General features: G+C 37.0%; 1 protein-coding gene across 6 annotated transcripts in view; it reads left to right on the top strand.

Moving 5' to 3' along the window:
• LOC127858457 (uncharacterized) overlaps nt 1-20,403 on the top strand; it is a 41,303-nt gene extending 20,900 nt beyond the window's left edge. For 2 of the 6 annotated variants that reach the window (XM_052395635.1, XM_052395634.1), the window contains exons 9-16: nt 4,128-4,275; nt 6,900-6,968; nt 7,230-7,268; nt 9,183-9,251; nt 9,513-9,551; nt 11,233-11,339; nt 11,559-11,873; nt 18,020-20,403. In XM_052395635.1, coding sequence (XP_052251595.1) covers nt 4,128-4,275; nt 6,900-6,968; nt 7,230-7,268; nt 9,183-9,251; nt 9,513-9,551; nt 11,233-11,339; nt 11,559-11,873; nt 18,020-18,190 — 957 coding nt within the window. In that variant the 3' untranslated portion in view covers nt 18,191-20,403. The remainder of the gene's footprint in view (nt 1-4,127; nt 4,276-6,899; nt 6,969-7,229; nt 7,269-9,182; nt 9,252-9,512; nt 9,552-11,232; nt 11,340-11,558; nt 11,874-18,019) is intronic. The other 4 variants (XR_008038940.1, XM_052395637.1, XM_052395638.1 and 1 more) reach the window with 4 other exon arrangements.
• Nucleotides 20,404-21,274: the final 871 nt, after the last annotated feature.

Genomic DNA, 21,274 nt, shown 5'->3' with positions numbered 1-21,274 from the left:
CCTAAACGAAGTCGACGCATTCGATACAGCCTTATTGCATTCGCGTTTTACAGGAAATGTCAGTTGTCAGTACACTGTATAATGAACACCCCTTTGTGTCAAAACCGGATTAAACTTGAGTGTGAATAGTCGACTGTTTCATGTTCTTTGTATCAATACCATCTGTGTAGCTGTATTATAAGTATACCAGTCAACAAACAAGGTGCGCGCTTCCGCATATGGGTATTCGGACGTTCAAAAAATTGACCCACGGTTTAGCGTTCACGCCGTCGAACGCATTAAAGCAATATAATTCGTTTTTTTTTCACTATTTCTTTATTTGCAAAAAATACTAGTGGCTTATAACTTACCTTGCAATCTTTTTTTCTCGCATTTTGCGAGTGTGCGAGTGTTAATTTCGAGCCCTGTGTATATGCGTGGATTACGCTGGATTTAAATGCCTCATGCCTACGGTAATTCAGTCTTATTTGTTTCAAATATGGGACATGATTGTTCGTTAGGATCTTGAATTCGTCCATCGGTCGAAGGACGAAAAAGGCGAAAATTAATGTCGGACGAATAATAATGGTTTCACAGTACACTGTTTCAAATTTAAACATAAACATGTCAGCGAGAAAAGTGTGTTGAAACATCGTCTTGTTTTTATAGGGTGCATGCAAAGGATAACATCCGTAGGTTGCCATTCAGGTAAATTTAACATGTTTATGAAGTTTATTCATTATTTTCCTCAATTTGTCTCAAACGACGTCTGTTTAGTGAAGCGCACGGATTCGCTGCGCTGAACTGCACCCATGTTTATGAAGGGGTGCATATGGACTCCCATATGATATGACGACGCACATGATAATAACTTTTGACCTAGGGGTCAGATCAAAATTCCAAATAGAGCACTGTCACACATATGCTCATAGCTACTATGTGTGTAAGTTTCAAGGTTCTAATGCTAATAGTGTAGGAGGAGATAGTGGCCCACTACGCCCACCCAAAATTTTGTTTTAACATAACTTATCATTTATTCACCAAATTACTTTAAATTAATACATGTACTGAACATCTCTTATGACAACACAGTGTATCTCGACCATCCATGTCCACATTACCCACCCCAGGGCAATGATAAAGGTAAAGGCAGCTTGGTTCCCGTCCTCTTTTAAATTTATCAAGAGGTCCATGGGTACAACTTCCCCTTCCCGCAATTTTATGTTCATACCCAAAAAAATTTGTAACCATTTTTTTTCGTACCCAATTTTTTTTTAGTAACCACATTTTATTTGGTACCCATTTTTTTCGTACCCAAATTGTTTTTCGTACCCAAATTTTTGTTCGTACCCATTTTTTTTCGTACCCAAATTTTTTGTTGTACCCAAACTTTGTTTCGTACCCAAAATTTTTTGGGGGCATAATTTTTTGTACCGAAATTTTTTGTACCCAACATTTTTTCATACCAAAAAAATGTTTTTTAATATAACTTCTTCTTTTATACCTAATGATAAAATATGACATTTCTGCAGTGAAAGAACAGCAGTGAAAAGAAAAAATTGTTATTTTCATCGGTGAAAAGAACAAATTTTCGGAACTCCTTTTTCTATTTTTAGATTATCATAAATAATTTAATATATATAATAAATATTCTATGATCACGAGTGAATTAAAATCGGCATTCCAATGATTCCAACACATTTTTTTTTTATTTGATGCTTTTTCACCATTTATTTACATTGTAAAAGAGTTTAACTGGAGAATTTCGCTGGTATAATGACGTCATTTCGTGTTTTGAAATATATTGAGCCACGCCACGGGAGAAACTCCGAGAAAGGGTAACTTTTCAGCAAAAGGGAAACAGCTGTTAATTATGTTCTTGAAAAAGGGGCATAAAAGAAACAAAAAAATTGTTCATGTCAGTGTAAGATCGTTTGTTATTTCACTCGTGATCATAGAAAAATTATATTTTCACTCGTGAAAATATATTTTCTATGATCACTCGTGAAATAACAAACGATCTTACACTGACATGAACAAATATCCTCTATTTCATTTATTCACCAATTGACTTCAAATAAAAACTGAACATCTGTTATGACAACACGGTCTATCTCGACCATCCATGTCCACATTACCCACCCCAGGCCCAACCAACATAGGCCTTGTCCACCCAAAATTGCCTATTAATATAACATCTATGTGGCAAGGGGATACGCGTCTGCCTCTGCCGTGCCACTTGTAGTTTCTCCATGTTTCAGACAAGTGAGCTAGGGCTGATAATTCCTGTTTATTAGCTCTTCTGTTTCGGAGAAAACCCGAGGTATTGTCATAGCCAGCTCGGGGTCCGCCGTCTGCCGTCCATGTCGTGCTAAAACGTTGACATTTGTCTCTAAAATCAAAGTGCTTCCACATACAACTTTGAAACTTCATATGTAGATGCACCTTGATGAGTTCTACACGCCACACCCAGTTTTGGATCACCAGGTCAAAGATCAACGTCACTGTGACCTCTCAAAAAAAATAAAATAATAATAATTCTGACAATCTTTTATTTATTTAAAACTGCACCCGCAGCCGACCGTTGGCACCCGTTATGCAGTGCTCTTGTTTGTTTTTATGCCCACCTTCAAAGAAGAGGAGGTATATTGTTTTTGGCCTGTCTGTCTGTCATTGTATGTGTGTGTCTGTCTGTCCCAAAACTTTAACCTTGGTAATAACTTTTGCAATATTGAATATAGCAACTTGATTTTTGGCATGCATGTGTATCTCATGGAGCTGCACATTTTGAGTGGTGAAAGGTCAAGGTCATCCTTCAAGGTCAAAGGTCAAATATATGGGGGGGGGGCATAGTGTTTCACAAACACATTTCTTGTTTTTGTATATACATTGTAATTCAATTTGAACATGTAGCAATAATATATTTTAGTTAACATACATTTTAAAAGTGTGTGTCAAAATGCAAAATCATATTACCTAATTGCAGAGATATTAGGGGATAAATCTGCAATATGTAGCACAGCAGCATCAATTTAAGTAACTAATCAATTAAAAACTTTAAGGACATACCTGTGACTTGGGAATATTCAGGAGAGACTGAGGTCGCCCATTCTGACGATTATGACACAAAAGTGTTTTTCAGCTATTACTTCAATTCAATCAAGAGGCCACCTCTGATGTGTACATGTATGTTTTACCTGTGTTGAAGTGGGGACATTGATATCCTGCTAGTTTGCTATAAGATGTTTTAGGTTTTAAACATATTTATAATGCCCCCTTCGAAGAAGAGGGGGTATATTGTTTTGCACATGTGGGTCCTTAAGTCGGTCTGTCCACCAAATGGTTTCCGGATGATAACTCAAGAACGCTTATGCTTGGGATCAGGAAAGTTCATAGGTACATTGATCAAGACTGGCAGATGACCCCTCTTAATTTACAGGTTTATAGGTCAAAAGTCAAGGTCACAGTGACTTGAAGCAGTAAAATGGGCTCGGGATGATAACTCACGAATGCTTAGGTTTAGGATCAGGAAAGTTCATGGGGACATTGGTCATGACCGACAGATGACCCCTATAGATTTTCAGGACTCTAGGTCAAAGTTCCAGATGACAGTGACCTTAAGCAGTAAAATGGTTTCCGGATGATAACTCAAGAACTCTTAGGCCTGGTATCAGGAAAGTTCATAAAGACATTGGTCATGACCGGCAGATGACCCCTATTGATTTTCATGTCACTAGGTCAAAGTTCAAGGTCACAGTGTCTCAAAGCAGTAAAATGGTTTCTGGATGATAAATCAAGAACGCTTAAGTCTGGGATCAGGAGAGTTCATAGGGACATTGGTCATGACTGACAGATGACCCCTATTGATTTTCAGTAGTCAAAGGTCAAGGTCTTAGTGACTTGAAATTGATTAACATATGTACACTTTTGACTTGTCTTTATTTAATATCGCAAAAATATGTGGTTGAAGTTTATGACAAATAAACAACAGACACTCATCAGCAACTCCATGAGTCACGTGAGCAATTCTTCTTTAAATTGCCAATCATACTCTAACGTATTCACACAATGGTTGCAACTACAACTGACAGCCCATTTGGGGGGCATGTGTGTTTATTTTTATGTTTATTTCCTACTGATATTTACAGGTGGGTATGATGCATGAGCGCCTGCCTATGGGGATACCGTTCACAATCGTGTCTGGGGACATGCGTTTCCTAGAGGTGGAGTGCCAGATGAAGACTGAGCAGAAACGAGCCATCGTTGTGGACCCACATATTCGGACTAAAAATTCTAGTTTGTTTGTCATATCCTTAAGATTTGGTAACATTTTGGTTGCTCTTAGTTGTACATTTTCTATGTTATCAATGTCTTTAATTTTAGATGGACTCCATATGTTACTAGCATATTTTAGGTGTGGTCTAACGATGGACTTAATAATAATAATTTGAAGCTTCTATTATCTAGATATTTAAACGATCATCTTACTAATCCCATTACTTTGTTGGCTTTATTTACTTGGTTTAGTAAATGAACACAGTTATCAAATTTCAGTTTTGTCTCTATCGTTACTCCTACTTCTTTTTCATTTGCAATGCATATTCATTATTGGGCATAGTATATCTTCATATCTCTATGTTTTTAGCTCGCCTGAGCACAATGTGCTCATGGTGAGCTTTTGTGATTGCCTTGGACGAGTTCGAAAATGGTCATGGTCGCTGAAAAACATGGTTGCCAGGGGGCGGGGCATTTTTCCTTATTTGGCTATAGTAAAACCTTGTTAACACTTTAGAGGCCTCATTTATTGTCCGATTTTCATGAAACTTGGTCAGAAGATTTGTCCCAATATAATCTTGGATGAGTTTGAAAATGGTACCGGTTGGTTGAAAAACATGGCCGCCATGGGGCGGGGCATTTTTCCTTGTATGGCTATAGTAAAACCTTGTTAACACTCTAGAGGCCACATTGATTGTCTGATTTTTATGAAACTTGGTCAAAAGATTTGCATCAATGATATATCGAACAAGTTCGAAAATGGTTCTGGTTGGTTGAAAAACATCGCCGCCAAGGGGGCGTGGCATTTTTCCTTATATAGCTATAGTAAAACCTTGTTAAAACTCTAGAGGCCACATTTATTGTCCGATCATCATGAAACTTGGTTAGAGGATTTGTCCTAACGATATCTTTGACAAGTTTGAAAATGGTTTTGGTTGCTTGAAAAACATCGCCACCAGGGGGTGGGGCATTTTTGCTTATATGGCTATATATGGCTTTAGTAAAACCTTGTTAACATTCTTGGGGCCATATTTATTTCCGATCTTCATGATACTTGATCAGAAGATTTATCCTAATGATATCTTGGACAAGTTCGAAAATTGTTCGGGTTGGTTGAAAAACATGTCCACCAGGAGGAGGGGCATTTTTTCTTATATAGCTTTAGTAAAAACTTGTTAACACTATAGAGGCCACATTTATTTTCCCATCATCATAAAACTTGGTCAGAAGATTTGTTCCAATGATATCTTAGATGTGTTGAAAAATAGTTCTGGTTGGTTTAAAAACATGGGCACCAGGTAGCGGGGCATTTTTATGTCCCCCACTATATAAGTGAGGGACATATTGTTTTTGCCCTGTCTGTTGGTTGGTTGGTCTGTTGGTTGGTTGGTTGGTTGGTTGGTTTGCGCCAACTTTAACATTTTGCAATAACTTTTGCTATATTGAAGATAGCAACTTCATATTTGGCATGCATGTGTATCTCATGAAGCTGCACATTTTGAGTGGTGAAAGGTCAAGGTCATCCTTCAAGGTCAGAGGTCAAATATATGTGGCCAAAATCACTCATTTTATGAATTCTTTTGCAATATTGAAGATAGCAACTTCATATTTGGCATGCATGTGTATCTCATGGAGCTGCACATTTTGAGTGGTGAAAGGTCAAGGTCATCCTTCAAGGTCAGAGGTCAAATATATGTGGCCCAAATCGCTTATTTTATGAATACTTTTGCAATATTGAAGATAGCAACTTGATATTTGGCATGCATGTGTATATTATGGAGCTGCACATTTTGAGTGGTGAAAGGTCAAGGGCAAGGTCATCCTTCAAGGTCAGAGGTCAAATATATGTGGCCCAAATCGCTTATTTTATGAATACTTTTGCAATATTGAAGATAGCAACTTGATATTTGACATGCATGTGTATCTTATGGAGCTGCACATTTTGAGTGGTGACAGGTCAAGGTCATCCTTCAAGGTCAAATATATGGGTCAAAATTGCTCATGTAATGTCACTTCTGCAATATTGAAGCTAGCAATTTTATATTTGAAATGCGTGTGTATCTCAAGAAACTGCACATTTTGAGTGGTGAAGGGTGAAGGTCAAGGCCATCCTTCAAGGTCAAACGTCATATAGGGGGACATTGTGTTTCACAAACACATCTTGTTCCTTATATGGCTATAGTAAAACCTTGTTAGCACTCTAGAGGCCACATTTATTGTCTTATCTTCATAAAACTTGGTCAGAAGATTCGTCCCAATGATGTCTTGGACGAGTTCAAAAATTGTTCCAGTTGTTTGAAAAACATGGCCACCAGGGGGCGGTGCATTTTTCTTTATTTGGCTATTGTAAAAATTTGTTAACACTCTTAAGTCACATTTATTGTCCAATCTTCATGAAACTTGGTCAGAATATTACCTTAGATGTGTACGAAAATGGTCCTGGTCTGTTGAAAAACGTGACCGCCAGGGTGTTCACTATTCATGAAAGTTAGTTAGAACATTTGTTTTAATGACATCTTGGGCTGCACAGAACAGGTCACTTCCTTTGAATCTCAGGTGAGCGACTTTGGGCCTTTCAGGCCCTCTTGTTTAATGTTTTATTGTTTAAGTGGAATATTTAACAAATCAAGTATTTATATATATAGCTTTCAACTTCGATGACGCTGATGATGGAGCAAAGTGGAACAAAGAAGACCCACCATCAGGAAAAGCCAGTAAGTATCAAGAAGCATAAATAAACTCATTGGTTCTGTGTGTCGTACAAAACATGTTGCTAAATGAATTCAGAAGAAATGATGTAACCAATAATATCAGAAAGTGTATCCTTATGTAGTAATTCCAAGGTATCATACTTAAAGAATACTGTCAGATTATTGCTGCAAGCTGCTTCCCACATAAAAAATTCTATGTTAGCAAACACATTTATGATTTGCTTAAAGTAGCACTGATCTTAATATTTTCATCTCTTTTTAAAGGACATGTCGAGCAATATCGAGAGGCAGATGAAAGTGAAGGTAAAATACTGACCATTTAAGTATTGGAATGGATTATAAAACTAAACCTTGCTTGTCTGTTTCTTCTTTTACATGAACTCATATCTGTTTGTCCTAGTTATATGTCCCTGTTAATGTTTACCGGACTATTGTTGAATATGTGATAATGTATATATGTCTGTTCATGTCTTTGTATTCCACTTTGTTTTAAAGAATATTTAAGGTCATATCAGTCATCCATTTCTATTTTGTTTGTTCGTGTCTTTTGTTTTGTTTCATGTATCAGTGAAGTGTGACATTTCATTCTGCCTTACCTTTTCTTGTATGGCTTTAAAGATTTCCTGCCATATTCAGTTTTGTTATTTATATCTGTCATTTTTTGGTCTGTTCCTAACATACTGTTTGTGCCTGTTCTTCAGACATATTCATGCATTTTTGTTCCATTCTATCTGTTTGATTTAAATATTCCTCTTTGTCTATTTGTTAATGTTTCTGGTTGCATTTTCATAATTGTCTAGTTCCATATTTCTTCACAAGTCTATCTGTTTATCCCTGTCTGTCTGTGCCTCTTCTTGCATTCATAATCATGTCTGTCTGTTCTTTTCTACCTGTTCAAGTCTGTCTCTCCCTCTCTCTTGTTCATATATGTCTGTTCCTTTTTAGCTCGACTATTATATATGAAATATAATATATTTGCGCCAACTTTAACATTTTGCAATAACTTTTGCTATATTGAAGATAGCAACTTCATATTTGGCATGCATGTGTATCTCATGAAGCTGCACATTTTGAGTGGTGAAAGGTCAAGGTCATCCTTCAAGGTCAGAGGTCAAATATATGTGGCCAAAATCGCTCATTTTATGAATTCTTTTGCAATATTGAAGATAGCAACTTCATATTTGGCATGCATGTGTATCTCATGGAGCTGCACATTTTGAGTGGTGAAAGGTCAAGGTCATCCTTCAAGGTCAGAGGTCAAATATATGTGGCCCAAATCGCTTATTTTATGAATACTTTTGCAATATTGAAGATAGCAACTTGATATTTGGCATGCATGTGTATATTATGGAGCTGCACATTTTGAGTGGTGAAAGGTCAAGGGCAAGGTCATCCTTCAAGGCCAGAGGTCAAATATATGTGGCCCAAATCGCTTATTTTATGAATAGTTTTGCAATATTGAAGATAGCAACTTGATATTTGACATGCATGTGTATCTTATGGAGCTGCACATTTTGAGTGGTGACAGGTCAAGGTCATCCTTCAAGGTCAAATATATGGGTCAAAATTGCTCATGTAATGTCACTTCTGCAATATTGAAGCTAGCAATTTTATATTTGAAATGCGTGTGTATCTCAAGAAACTGCACATTTTGAGTGGTGAAGGGTGAAGGTCAAGGCCATCCTTCAAGGTCAAACGTCATATAGGGGGACATTGTGTTTCACAAACACATCTTGTTCCTTATATGGCTATAGTAAAACCTTGTTAGCACTCTAGAGGCCACATTTATTGTCTTATCTTCATAAAACTTGGTCAGAAGATTCGTCCCAATGATGTCTTGGACGAGTTCAAAAATTGTTCCAGTTGTTTGAAAAACATGGCCACCAGGGGGCGGTGCATTTTTCTTTATTTGGCTATTGTAAAAATTTGTTAACACTCTTAAGTCACATTTATTGTCCAATCTTCATGAAACTTGGTCAGAATATTACCTTAGATGTGTACGAAAATGGTCCTGGTCTGTTGAAAAACGTGACCGCCAGGGTGTTCACTATTCATGAAAGTTAGTTAGAACATTTGTTTTAATGACATCTTGGGCTGCACAGAACAGGTCACTTCCTTTGAATCTCAGGTGAGCGACTTTGGGCCTTTCAGGCCCTCTTGTTTAATGTTTTATTGTTTAAGTGGAATATTTAACAAATCAAGTATTTATATATATAGCTTTCAACTTCGATGACGCTGATGATGGAGTAAAGTGGAACAAAGAAGACCCACCATCAGGAAAAGCCAGTAAGTATCAAGATGCATAAATAAACTCATTGGTTCTGTGTGTCGTACAAAACATGTTGCTAAATGAATTTAGAAGAAATGATGTAACCAATAATATCAGAAAGTGTATCCTTATGTAGTAATTCCAAGGTATCATACTTAAAGAATACTGTCAGATTATTGCTGCAAGCTGCTTCCCACATAAAAAATTCTATGTTAGCAAACACATTTATGATTTGCTTAAAGTAGCACTGATCTTAATATTTTCATCTCTTTTTAAAGGACATGTCGAGCAATATCGAGAGGCAGATGAAAGTGAAGGTAAAATACTGACCATTTAAGTATTGGAATGGATTATAAAACTAAACCTTGCTTGTCTGTTTCTTCTTTTACATGAACTCATATCTGTTTGTCCTAGTTATATGTCCCTGTTAATATTTACCGGACTATTGTTGAATATGTGAAAATGTATATATGTCTGTTCATGTCTTTGTATTCCACTTTGTTTTAAAGAATATTTAAGGTCATATCAGTCATCCATTTCTATTTTGTTTGTTCGTGTCTTTTGTTTTGTTTCATGTATCAGTGAAGTGTGACATTTCATTCTGCCTTACCTTTTCTTGTATGGCTTTAAAGATTTCCTGCCATATTCAGTTTTGTTATTTATATCTGTCATTTTTTGGTCTGTTCCTAACATACTGTTTGTGCCTGTTCTTCAGACATATTCATGCATTTTTGTTCCATTCTATCTGTTTGATTTAAATATTCCTCTTTGTCTATTTGTTAATGTTTCTGGTTGCATTTGCATAATTGTCTAGTTCCATATTTCTTCACAAGTCTATCTGTTTATCCCTGTCTGTCTGTGCCTCTTCTTGCATTCATAATCATGTCTGTCTGTTCTTTTCTACCTGTTCAAGTCTGTCTCTCCCTCTCTCTTGTTCATATATGTCTGTTCCTTTTTAGCTCGACTATTATATATGAAATATTTCCTATGTCCCTTGACATATTGCTTTCATATTTTGCATACTTACTAACCAACATGACCCCAACCTAATAACAAGAGCAGACAACTGTATCAAGCATTTTGACAGAATTATTGCCCCTTTTGTACTTAGATAATTGAACATTTTGCTTACATTGTCATAACTTCTTTATTTATGATCAGATTTTATTAATACTTTGACAAAACAACACTTACCTGAATACCACAATGGAATCCACCCAAACAATACCCCATTCCCCAACCCAGATTTTTTTTTTCCTTTTTTTATTTTTAAAGATCATCTTATAAATGACCACATCACACATTATACCCCCCTCTCACCCCCCCTACCCCCCCCAAATTTTTATTTTTTATTTTGAAAGATCGTCTAATAAATGACCACACCCCACATTATACCGCCCTCTTAACCCCCCCTACCCCCCCCCCCCAAAAAAAAATAAATTTTGTGTTCCTTTTTTTATTTTTGAAAAATCGTCGTATACATTATTGAATATTAACAATTTCTCCATGATGGCTGTCAAGCACTCCAATAGTCGAGCGCGCTGTCCTCTGACAGCTTTTGTTCTTTGCTCTTGTAAGACCTCCTTACATTAACGACTTTTTCTCTATTTGACTTGACAAAATATATGTTTCTAAAAGCATGTTTTTATCTACATGTTGCTGTCTGTCTTATCCAGTTTGTCTTTAGCCTATGTATGTTTTCTAGTATGGCTATACATGTGCAACTTGTCCGCAATCTCTATTAACGTGTGTCTGCTCTTAAATGTATGTTACAGTGAAAATGTCAAGTCAAACTTTTCAGATTATCTGCTCTTGTAGTTTTATCCACGTCTACTATATGTCTTTCGTTTTGTACATGTAACTAACTGCCTTACATATGTATATTTATGTATACGCTACATATGAAAATACATGTCTGGGAAAGTTAGTTTTATAATGAATTTTTGCATTTACAGTATATGTTCCGGTGCGTTAAAGTATGTTAATATATATTTCCAGACTTCATAGATTTACAGAGTAAATCCAAGGGAAAAAAGGGTAATTTTACACCATCAGACTTGATGTTACCTGGCTCAAGTCATAATGTTGCTTCGACAAGAAGTGAGGTGAGTAAAAACTTCCTAAAGTTTTATAAATGTCATTTGGAAAAGTTTGTTTATGCTTCTGTTCCTTGAAGCTGCTATTGTCCTCTTGGTGGTCCTCTCGTGCGTTTAAATAATTATGCCAATTAACTCTTTGCTCTTGTAATTTTATTCTTTTCTCAAATAACATAAGATTATGTCTAGCACCAATTCATCCTTGACTGATATTCCTTTGCTCTACAGGAAGCAGACTCCCAGCTGAGCAAGCTGGACTGTTCCAAGAGCCCCATAGTTGACAGCCCAGTCAGTACCCCCAACCTCTCCCGTATGCGCCTCTTGATCTTCCTGGACCTGGACAACTATAGTTGCTTCTTCACGCATCCCCCCTTTTCCCTGCCAGATGAGACGTTTGTGTGGGCCTTCCAAGGGGGCAAGGTTCGATGGCGACACCCCCGCAAGTGTGTCCTACTGCAGAACATGAAGCAGAGACAGCAGTTTTATTTGCATCAGAGATGTGGCACAACCAAAGACGCTACAGACTATGCCATTGTGCTCAAAGTATGCCTTTATTGCAGTTTGTTGTTTATTGTATTATGTCCGTCTTTTACAAACATTTCATGGCTATTTCTCTGAAAATTTTGAAGATTTTAACATGAGACTTCATGGTTATATAGATATCTATGAGAAGAATTTCCATGCTTAAGAACCATAACAGTAATCTTTCTTAAATGAAAGTTATTGCCCTTTGTTGTTTTTAGCTCACCTGAGCACAACGTGCTCACGGTGAGCTATTGTGATCGCCTTTTGTCCGTCGTGCGTCGTCAACATTTACCTTGTTAACACTCTAGAGGCCACATTTATTGTCCAATCTTCATGAAACTTGCTCAGAACATGTGTCCCAATAATAACTTGGACGAGTTCGAAAATGGTTCCGGTTGATTGAAAAACATGGCCGCCAGGGGGCGTGGCAGTTTTATATATAGCAAACCTTGTTAACACTCTAGAAGTCACATTTATTGTCCAATCTTCATGAAACTTTGTCAGAACATGTGTGCCAATAATATCTTGGACGAGTTCGAAAATGGTCCCGGTTGGTTGAAAAACATGGCCGCCAGGGGGCGTGGCAGTTTTCCTTATATGGCTATAGTAAAACCTTGTTAACACTCTAGAAGTCACATTTTTAGTCCAATCTTCATGAAACTCTGTCAGAACATGTGTGCCAATAATATCTTGGACGAGTTCGAAAATGGTTCCAGTTGGATGAAAAACATGGCCCCCATGGGGCGGGGCAGTTTTCCTTATATGGCTTTACTGTATGGTAAAACCTTGTTAACACTCTAGAAGTCACATTTGTGGTCCAATGCTCATGAAACTTGGTCAGAATATTTGAACTAATAATATCTGGGCTAAGTTCAAAAATGGTTGAGATCAGTAAAAAAACATGGCCGCAAGGGGGCGTGGCATTTTTCCTTAAAAGGCTATTTACTACAAAACCTTGTTAACACTCTAGAAGTCACATTTATTATCCAATCTTTATAAAACTTGATCTGAACATTTGTTCTAACAATACATGTAGCTTGAGTGAGTTTGAAAATGGTTATGGTTTGTTGAAAAACATGGCCACCAGGGGGGGGGCAGTTGTCCTTATATGGCTTTAGTGAAAACTTGTTGACACTATATTCGCCACATTTACTGGCCAATCTTCATGAAACTTGGTCAGAACATTTGTCCCAATGAAATTTTGCCAGGGATTGAAGCTGGGTCATATGAGCTCAAAAACTAGGTCACAAGGTCAAATACAAAAAAAACATGTTAAAAGTCACTTTTTTGGTCCAAAATAATCTTCATGAATCAGCTTGCATTTTTTAACCAGGTTTTCCGAAGGAAAAAACTGGTTATTAGATTGGCGAATGCGGGCGGGCTGGCTGGCTGGCTGGCTGGCGGGCTGGCTGGCTGGCGGGCTGGCGGAATAAGCTTGTCCGGGCCATAACTATGTCGTTCATTGTCAGATTTTGAAAATCATTTGGCACATTTGTTCACCATCATTGGACGGTGTGTCGCGCGAAATAATTACGTCGATATCTCCAAGGTCAAGGTCACACTTTGAGTTCAAAGGTCAAAAATGGCCATAAATGAGCTTGTCCGGGCCATAACTATGTCGTTCATCGTCAGATTTTAAAATCATTTGGCACATTTGTTCACCATCATTGGACGGTGTGTCGCGCGAAATAATTACGTCGATATCTCCAAGGTCAAGGTCACACTTTGAGTTCAAAGGTCAAAAATGGCCATAAATGAGCTTGTCCTGTCCATAACTATGTCATTCATTGTGAGATTTTAAAATCATTTGGCACATTTGTTCACCATCATGGGACGGTGTGTCCCACGAAAGAATCACGTCAATATCTCCAATGTCAAGGTCGCCACGACTAAAAATAGATTTAAAAAAAAAAAAATACAAAGGGGGTTAATTTTTTTTGGTCATTTCAAAAGTTCAGTTTGAGTTTTCTCCCTTTATCAGATTTTTTTTTCACAATGAAAACCTGGTTTTGTGACAATTTTGTCCCTTGTTTCAGAATAGTCTAGTTCCTTTGGCTTTCAGGTGAGCGCCTTAGGGCCTGATGGCCCTCTTGTTGTAAGATGTCTCTTGGTCACAAACTTTTCAATATTATATCTCAGAAACTTTTTAATATTTAAAGAGGAAACTTCCTGGTTGTATAGATATCAATGAGAAGGATGCCATGCATAAGAACCAAAACTGTGTTATTAACCCTACACTTTCTTAAATAAGAGCTAGTGCCCTTTGTTGTTTTTATGCCCCCTTTCGAAGAAAAGGGGGTATATAGTTTTCACACTGTCCGTCTGTAAGTCTGTCAGTCTGTCTGTCTGTAATTCTTTTCGTGTCCGCTCTCTATTTCAAATACTTTTCATCCGATCTTTACCAAACTAGGTCAGAAGTTGTATCTAGACAATATCTAGGTCAAGTTCGAATATGGGTCATGCTGGGTCAAAAACTAGGTCACGGGGTCACTTAGTGCATTTCAATTAGCATGGTTAAATGCTCATAACTTCTATCAAAGCGTTTATAGGGGGCATGTGTCATCCTATGGTGACAGCTCTTGTTTTTAATTATGCAACTTTTTAGGTCTATATATCAGATACCAAAGAAGATTTCAACAGGAAACTTCATGGGTGTACAGCTATAGATAAGAAATGCCACGCACAAGAACCATAACCGTATCTTTCTTAAATAAGAGATATTGCCCTTTTTAGCTCACCTGTAGCAAAGTGACATGGTGAGCTTATGTGACCGTGTTATGTCCAGCGTCCGTTGTGCGTGCGTCCGTCAACAATTTGTTTGTGTAGACAGTAGAGGTCACAGTTTTCATCCAATCGTAATGAAATTTTGTCAGAATGTTTATATTGATGAAATCTGGGTTGGGATTGTATTTGGGTCATTTGGGGTCAAAAACTAGGTCAGTAGGTCAAATAATAGAAAAACCTTGTGTAGACAATAGATGTCACAATTTTCATCCAATTTTCATGAAATTCGGTCAGAATGTTTATCTTGATGAAATCTGGGTTGGGATTGTATTTGGGTCATCTGGGGTCAAAAACTAGGTCACTAGGTCAAATAATAGAAAAACCTTGTGTAAATAATAGAGGTCACAGTTTTCATCCAATCTTTATGAAATTTGGTTAGAATGTTTATCTTGATGAAATCTGGGTTGGGATTGTATTTGGGTCATCTGGGACCAAAAACTAGGTCACTAGGTCAAATAATAGAAAAACCTTGTGTAGACAATAGAGGTTACAGTTTTCATCCAATCTTTATGAAATTTGGTCAGAATGTTTATCTTGATAAAATCTGGATTGGGATTGTATTTGGGTCATCTGGGGTCAGAAACTATGTCACTAGGTCAAATGATACAAAAAACCTTGTGTAGACAATAGAGGTCACAGTTTTCATCAGATCTTAATGAAATGTGTTTAGAATGTTTGTCTTGTTAAAAGCTGGGTTGGGATCGAATTTAGGTCATCTAGGGTTAAAAACTACAGGGGTTTTTTTTAGAGAAAGGGGAAGACGCTGGACGCTGGGTGAAAGGGGAAAAAAAGAGTGCGAATGAGAGATATTAGGGAAAAAATAAAAACTGTTCATTTCAATGTCTATAACTTATCAAAAGAGACTTGTCTCTGTCCTTTTTGTTCTTAAACACATTTAACAGGTATTAAAGTCAAAGTCCTTAATAAAGTTGCAGGTGTAGATCTAATAATGGGAAATGTTTTCAACTATATTTTTGTACTGGGGCCGGGGGACGATCTCAATTTTGTGATTTCAATTTCATGATGAATGGGTTGACGATCTTGATTTGCTACAGTATTGGAAGGGAAAGGAGCGGCAGCTGCCGATTGTCTACTTTCACTTTCACAATATTCGATGTTGATTACCTCGGAATCCTGCTGGGTTATAACGGTTTTCGATGATTCTTTCTTAAAAAATGCCTCGATGCGTTCAGTATATTCCGAGTTCGAATGTTTTATTTTGTTTGTGTAAGAACGCTAATTGTGAGACATTTTTTTTCTGTTTTCACGTTTATACCTCGGCTTGCACATAGCCCGGATGAAAATTCGACTGGTTTCCGGTAATTAATTGACGAAACACCCTTCTCGCGCAAGACCGGTAACCAGTAAAATAGTCACATGATTATTACGATTAGGTACCCAGTTTACATGACGTTATTTAAGAGCTATATTTAGAATAACTGGGATTCCCAGATGTTGTGTGTTCGTCTGGAGAGAGAGAGCGCGAATTCGTTGTACATGGTGCAATTTGGATAATTGTCGAATGCCCCAAGGAAAAATAAACATTTCTTTGAGAGAAAATATTATATTTTGGTGAAAAATGATATTTTTGGTGGGGAAATTGTATTTTAAGGGGAAAAATTCTGGTAGGGGAAGACGCCGAATATCGGCGTCACATTCTTAGTAAAAAAAAAAACTGAACTAGGTCTCTAGGTCAAAGTTTATTAAAAAAAAACTTGTGTTAACAGTAGAATTCACAGTTTTCATCCAAACTTAATAAAATATTGTCAGAATGTATATGTTGATGAAATCTGGGTTGGGATTGTATTTGGGTCATCTGTGGTATAAAACTAGGTCACTAGGTTAAATAATAGAAAAACCTTGTGAAGATAATATTAAGTTGATGTAGCAAGGTTAGGCAGGTGAGCGATTCAGGGCCATCATGGCCCTCTTGTTTGTTTTAAACCAGGTTTTCCGAAGGAAAAACTGGTTATTAGATTGGCGAATGTCGGCTGGTGGGCTGGCGGGCAGAACAAGCTTGTCTGGGCCATAATTTTGTCGTTCATTTTGAGATATTAAAATCATTTGGCACATTTGTACACCATCATTAGGCGGTGTGTCGCGCGAAAGAATGACGTCGATATCTCCAAGGAGAAGGTCACACTTTTGAGTTCAAAGGTCAAAAATGGCCATAAATGAGCTTGTCATTCATTGTGAGATTTTAAAATCATTTGGCATATTTGTTCGCCATAATTGGACGGTGTGTCAAGGGAAAGAATTAAGTCAATATCTCCAAAGTCAAGGTGGCCACGACTAAAACTCTATTTATTTTGAAACAAGTGGGGTAACTTTGAACAATCAGTACCAATGCACATTTTGAGTTGGTCTCCCTTTATCAGACTTTTTTTTCAAATTGAAATCAAGGTTGCCACGAGTAAAAATAGATTGAATCTCACACAAGGGGGTAATAATGCACATTTTGCATTGTCTCCCTTTATCAGACTTTTTTTCAAATTGAAAACCTGGTTTTGTGACAATTTTGTCCCTTGTTGTGTATGATGTACCAGTAACTTTCCAGGGCTATATCTCAGATACAAAACAAGATTTCAACATGAAAGTTCATGGATGTATTGATATAAACAAGGAGAATTTTAATGCACTAACACAATAACAAGTGTTTTTCAGCTATTACTTCAATTCAATCAAGAGGCCACCTCTGATGTGTACATGTATGTTTTACCTGTGTTGAAGTGGGGACATTGATATCCTGCTAGTTTGCTATAAGATGTTTTAGGTTTTAAACATATTTATTATGCCCCCTTCAAAGAAGAGGGGGTATATTGTTTTGCACATGTCGGTCGGTCGGTCCGTCCACCAAATGGTTTCCGGATGATAACTCAAGAACGCTTTGGCCTGGGATCAGGAAAGTTCATAGGTACTTTTGTCATGACTGGCAGATGAACCCTATTGATATTCAGGTCACTAGGTCAAAGGTCAAGGTCACAGTGACTCGAATCAGTTAAATGGTTTCCGGGTGGTAACTCAAGAATGCTTAAGCCTGGGATCAGGAAAGTTCATGGGGACATTGGTCATGACTGACAGATGACCCCTATTGATTTTCAGTACTCTAGGTCAAAGGTCAAGGTCACAGTGACTTGAAATTGATAAACATATTTACACTTTTGACTTGTCTTTCTTTTATATCTCAAAAATATCTGGTTGAAGTTTATGACAAACAAACAACAGACTCTCATCAGCAAGTCACGCAAGTATTTCTTCTTTAAATTGCCAATCATACTCTAACGTATTCACACAATGGCTGCCACTACAACTGACAGCCCATTTGGGGGGCATGCGTGTTTTACAAACAGCTCTTGTTTATTTCCTACTTATATTTACAGGTGGGTATGATGCATGAGCGCCTGCCTAAGGAGATACCGTTCAAAATCGTGTCAGGGGACAAGGGTTTCCTAGAGGTGGAGCGCCAGATAAAGACTGAGCTTCGAACAGTTGACGTTGTGGACCCACATAAAACGCTAGAGGTGGAGCGCCAGATGAAGACTGAGCAGTGAACAGTCAACGTTGTTAACCCACATGTTACACAAAAGGTCCCCCGAGCTGATGTACATCCTCATGATGATGAACAGTGTCATTTATGTGTAGCATAGAATCTTTATAGCCTATTTATATGTGATTATTGTTTATTAATAAAACCATGCTTGTGATACTTCATGATCTGCATTGACCTTCTGTTTTACAAAATTATTGTGCTCCTATGTTAAGTTAAAATCTTCTGATTTCTTGTCTGTTCATTTGTGTTTGGATTATTTTGGTATCTTCAGTCATTGTGGTTGTATGTTTTTATGCCCCTGGTAGGGTGGCATATACAGTTGAGCTGTCTGCCAGTTTGTCCATCCATCGGTCTGACATCTTTAACATTGCCCATTACTTTTGCAATATTGATGATAGCAACTTGATATTTGGCATGCATGTGTATCTCATGGACGTGCACATTTTGAGTGGTGAAAAGACAAGGTCAATGTTATCCTTCTAGGTCAAGGGTAAAAAAAATAATTTCAAGCAATAAATTTATGAAAATTATGTAAAAAAAAAAAAAATTTTTAGTCTCTTGTGTAAGTGGTAAATACCAGCTGCACCAAGAACATGTAACTAATGTTCAACAAAACAGGATTTTAAATTGTTTACATAAATCGTCAAGAAAATCAACAATTACCAAACAAAATTAAACAGTTTTGGTTCTGGTTTACTATACTGGACCAGATCTTCTTGGAAATTCTTTTACATGCAACTCGCTCTTGTAATCATTGACTATTGTTAGGCCACAGCTATTGAGATTGATAAAGTTTACTGCATCAAGCTCATGGATGGTGGTTTGATTGTTTTAGATTTTTTTAAAACTTAAGTTATCTTTCAAATTACCTGTTACAATCAAATGCTGTTTGTTTTACAATTCTTAGAAAGTGAGGTTTATTAAGAAACAGTTGACTGGGCAGTGATACCAAGAAGAAATATGTAAGAAGTATCTTTAATTTCCGAAGTTAAATGCTATGTGGTTAATTGCTATTATGACCTGTTTTCTTTATCTTTGATGGAAGATTCACATGTTTGTAGAGGTGCCAATTTTGGTACCTGGTTTTCAGGATCTCTAAATGAAATGTTCAGTGGTTTCAACAGTTTATTTAACCCTAAGTGATGAATTATTACGTACTCACAGGGTAATAATTCTTGATTATTTTACCAGTAAGGGCCTACTTTTTATGCCCATCTTCGAAGAAGAGGGGGTATATTGCTTTGCTCATGTCTGTCGGTCGGTCGGTCTGTCCGTCCACCAGGTGGTTGTCAGACGATAACTCAAGAACGCTTGGGCCTAGGATCATGAAACTTCATAGGTACATTGACCATGACTCGCAGATGACCCCTATTGATTTTGAGGTCACAAGGTCAAAGGTCACGGTGACCAGAAATAGTAAAATGGTTTTTGAATGATAACTCAAGAACGCATACGCCTAGGATCATGAAACTTCATGGGTAGATTGATCATGACTTGCAGATGACCCCTATTGATTTTGAGGTCAGTAGGTCAAAGGTCAAGGTCACGGTGACCCAAAATAGTAAAATGGTTTCCCGATGATAACTCAAGAACGCATACGCCTAGGATCATGAAACTTCATGGGTAGATTGATCATGATTCGCAGATGACCCCTATTGATTTTGAGGTCACTAGGTCAAAGGTCAAGGTCACGGTGACCTGAAATAGTAAAATGGTTTTCAGATGATAACTCAAGAACGCATACGCCTAGGATCATGAAACTTCATAGGTAGATTGATCATGACTTGCAGATTAACCCTATTGATTTTGAGGTCACAAGGTCAAAGGTCAAGGTCACGTTGACCCGAAATAGTAAAATGATTTTCGGATGATAATTCAAGAACGCTTTTGCCTAGGATCATGACACTTCATAGGTACATTGATCGTGACCCGCAGATGACCCCTATTGATTTTCAGATCACTAGGTCAAAGGTCAAGGTCACAGTGACAAAAATCCTATTCACACAATGGCTGCCACTACAACGGACAGCCCGTATGGGGGGCATGCATGTTTTACAAACAGCCCTTGTTTCTATTTTATTAACTCCAATTATTTATATTAATTGGGTTGCCTCTTTTAGTTTTTCCTTTAAGAAATTTCAAAACTTCATTTTATTTTACATTAAAGGTTTGCTTGCATTTAATAAAGGAAATTATATTTCACATAACACTAAATTATCAATAGTTATTTTCTCTCACTTCGTTCGTCCGAAAATAAATAAATTATTTTCAAAATAACAACAAACATTACAACAAACACCAAAATGTAGAATGATTTTATTTAACATATCAACAGTTAATGGTTCTTTCTTTGTCACTGGCTTGGCCAAAATTCGCTTGCATCCTTCAAATGTTAATTTTACAAGCTTGTCATTACAAGGATTTTGCTGTAATAACAAATCATGCTTCCAACTTATGCCGTAGAAATACGCGTCTATAAACTTGTTTGTCCACTAAATCACTAAGAAAAACACACACACATGCTTCTTTTGCATGTTCGCTGCACCATTTTTGGAATTTTTCAAAATATAGGTCATACTTTTTGATTGTATTCTTGGATTTTGCTGCTCTGGCTATGTCCAATATCTTCTGAGCCGCGTGTCCCAAGCTATGATATGCACTCAATTCACCAAAATCGTCCCATACTCTGCTATGCCCACTATGCTGAAACAATATACATGTATATATATGTTTTATAATACATACATATGAAACGAGAACAAATCATATTATATTTATTATTATTGACTGCCTAAACAAACAAAACAAATCGTAATATCCTCAAATTTTTATTTCTTATTATGAGTTTTTTGTTTTGTTTTAAATAACCATATATATTTACTCCGATACATGTTAATATATAAATGGGCGCACATCCAGTATGCTCATAAAAAAACATATTTGCATATCTTAAAACAAATCAATGTGATTACTTATTAAATACACATCACATCTATACACAGATACACATTAATCTCGCGCTCTAAGACAACAGCGCATCAAATCTGAAACATCTGGATACACATCACCGTGGATCTTTTCTGAA

The sequence above is a fragment of the Dreissena polymorpha genome, chromosome 14 (genome assembly GCF_020536995.1).
Source record: "Dreissena polymorpha isolate Duluth1 chromosome 14, UMN_Dpol_1.0, whole genome shotgun sequence".
NCBI lineage: Eukaryota > Metazoa > Mollusca > Bivalvia > Myida > Dreissenidae > Dreissena > Dreissena polymorpha.
This window is presented reverse-complemented; position numbering and strand designations above follow the sequence as displayed.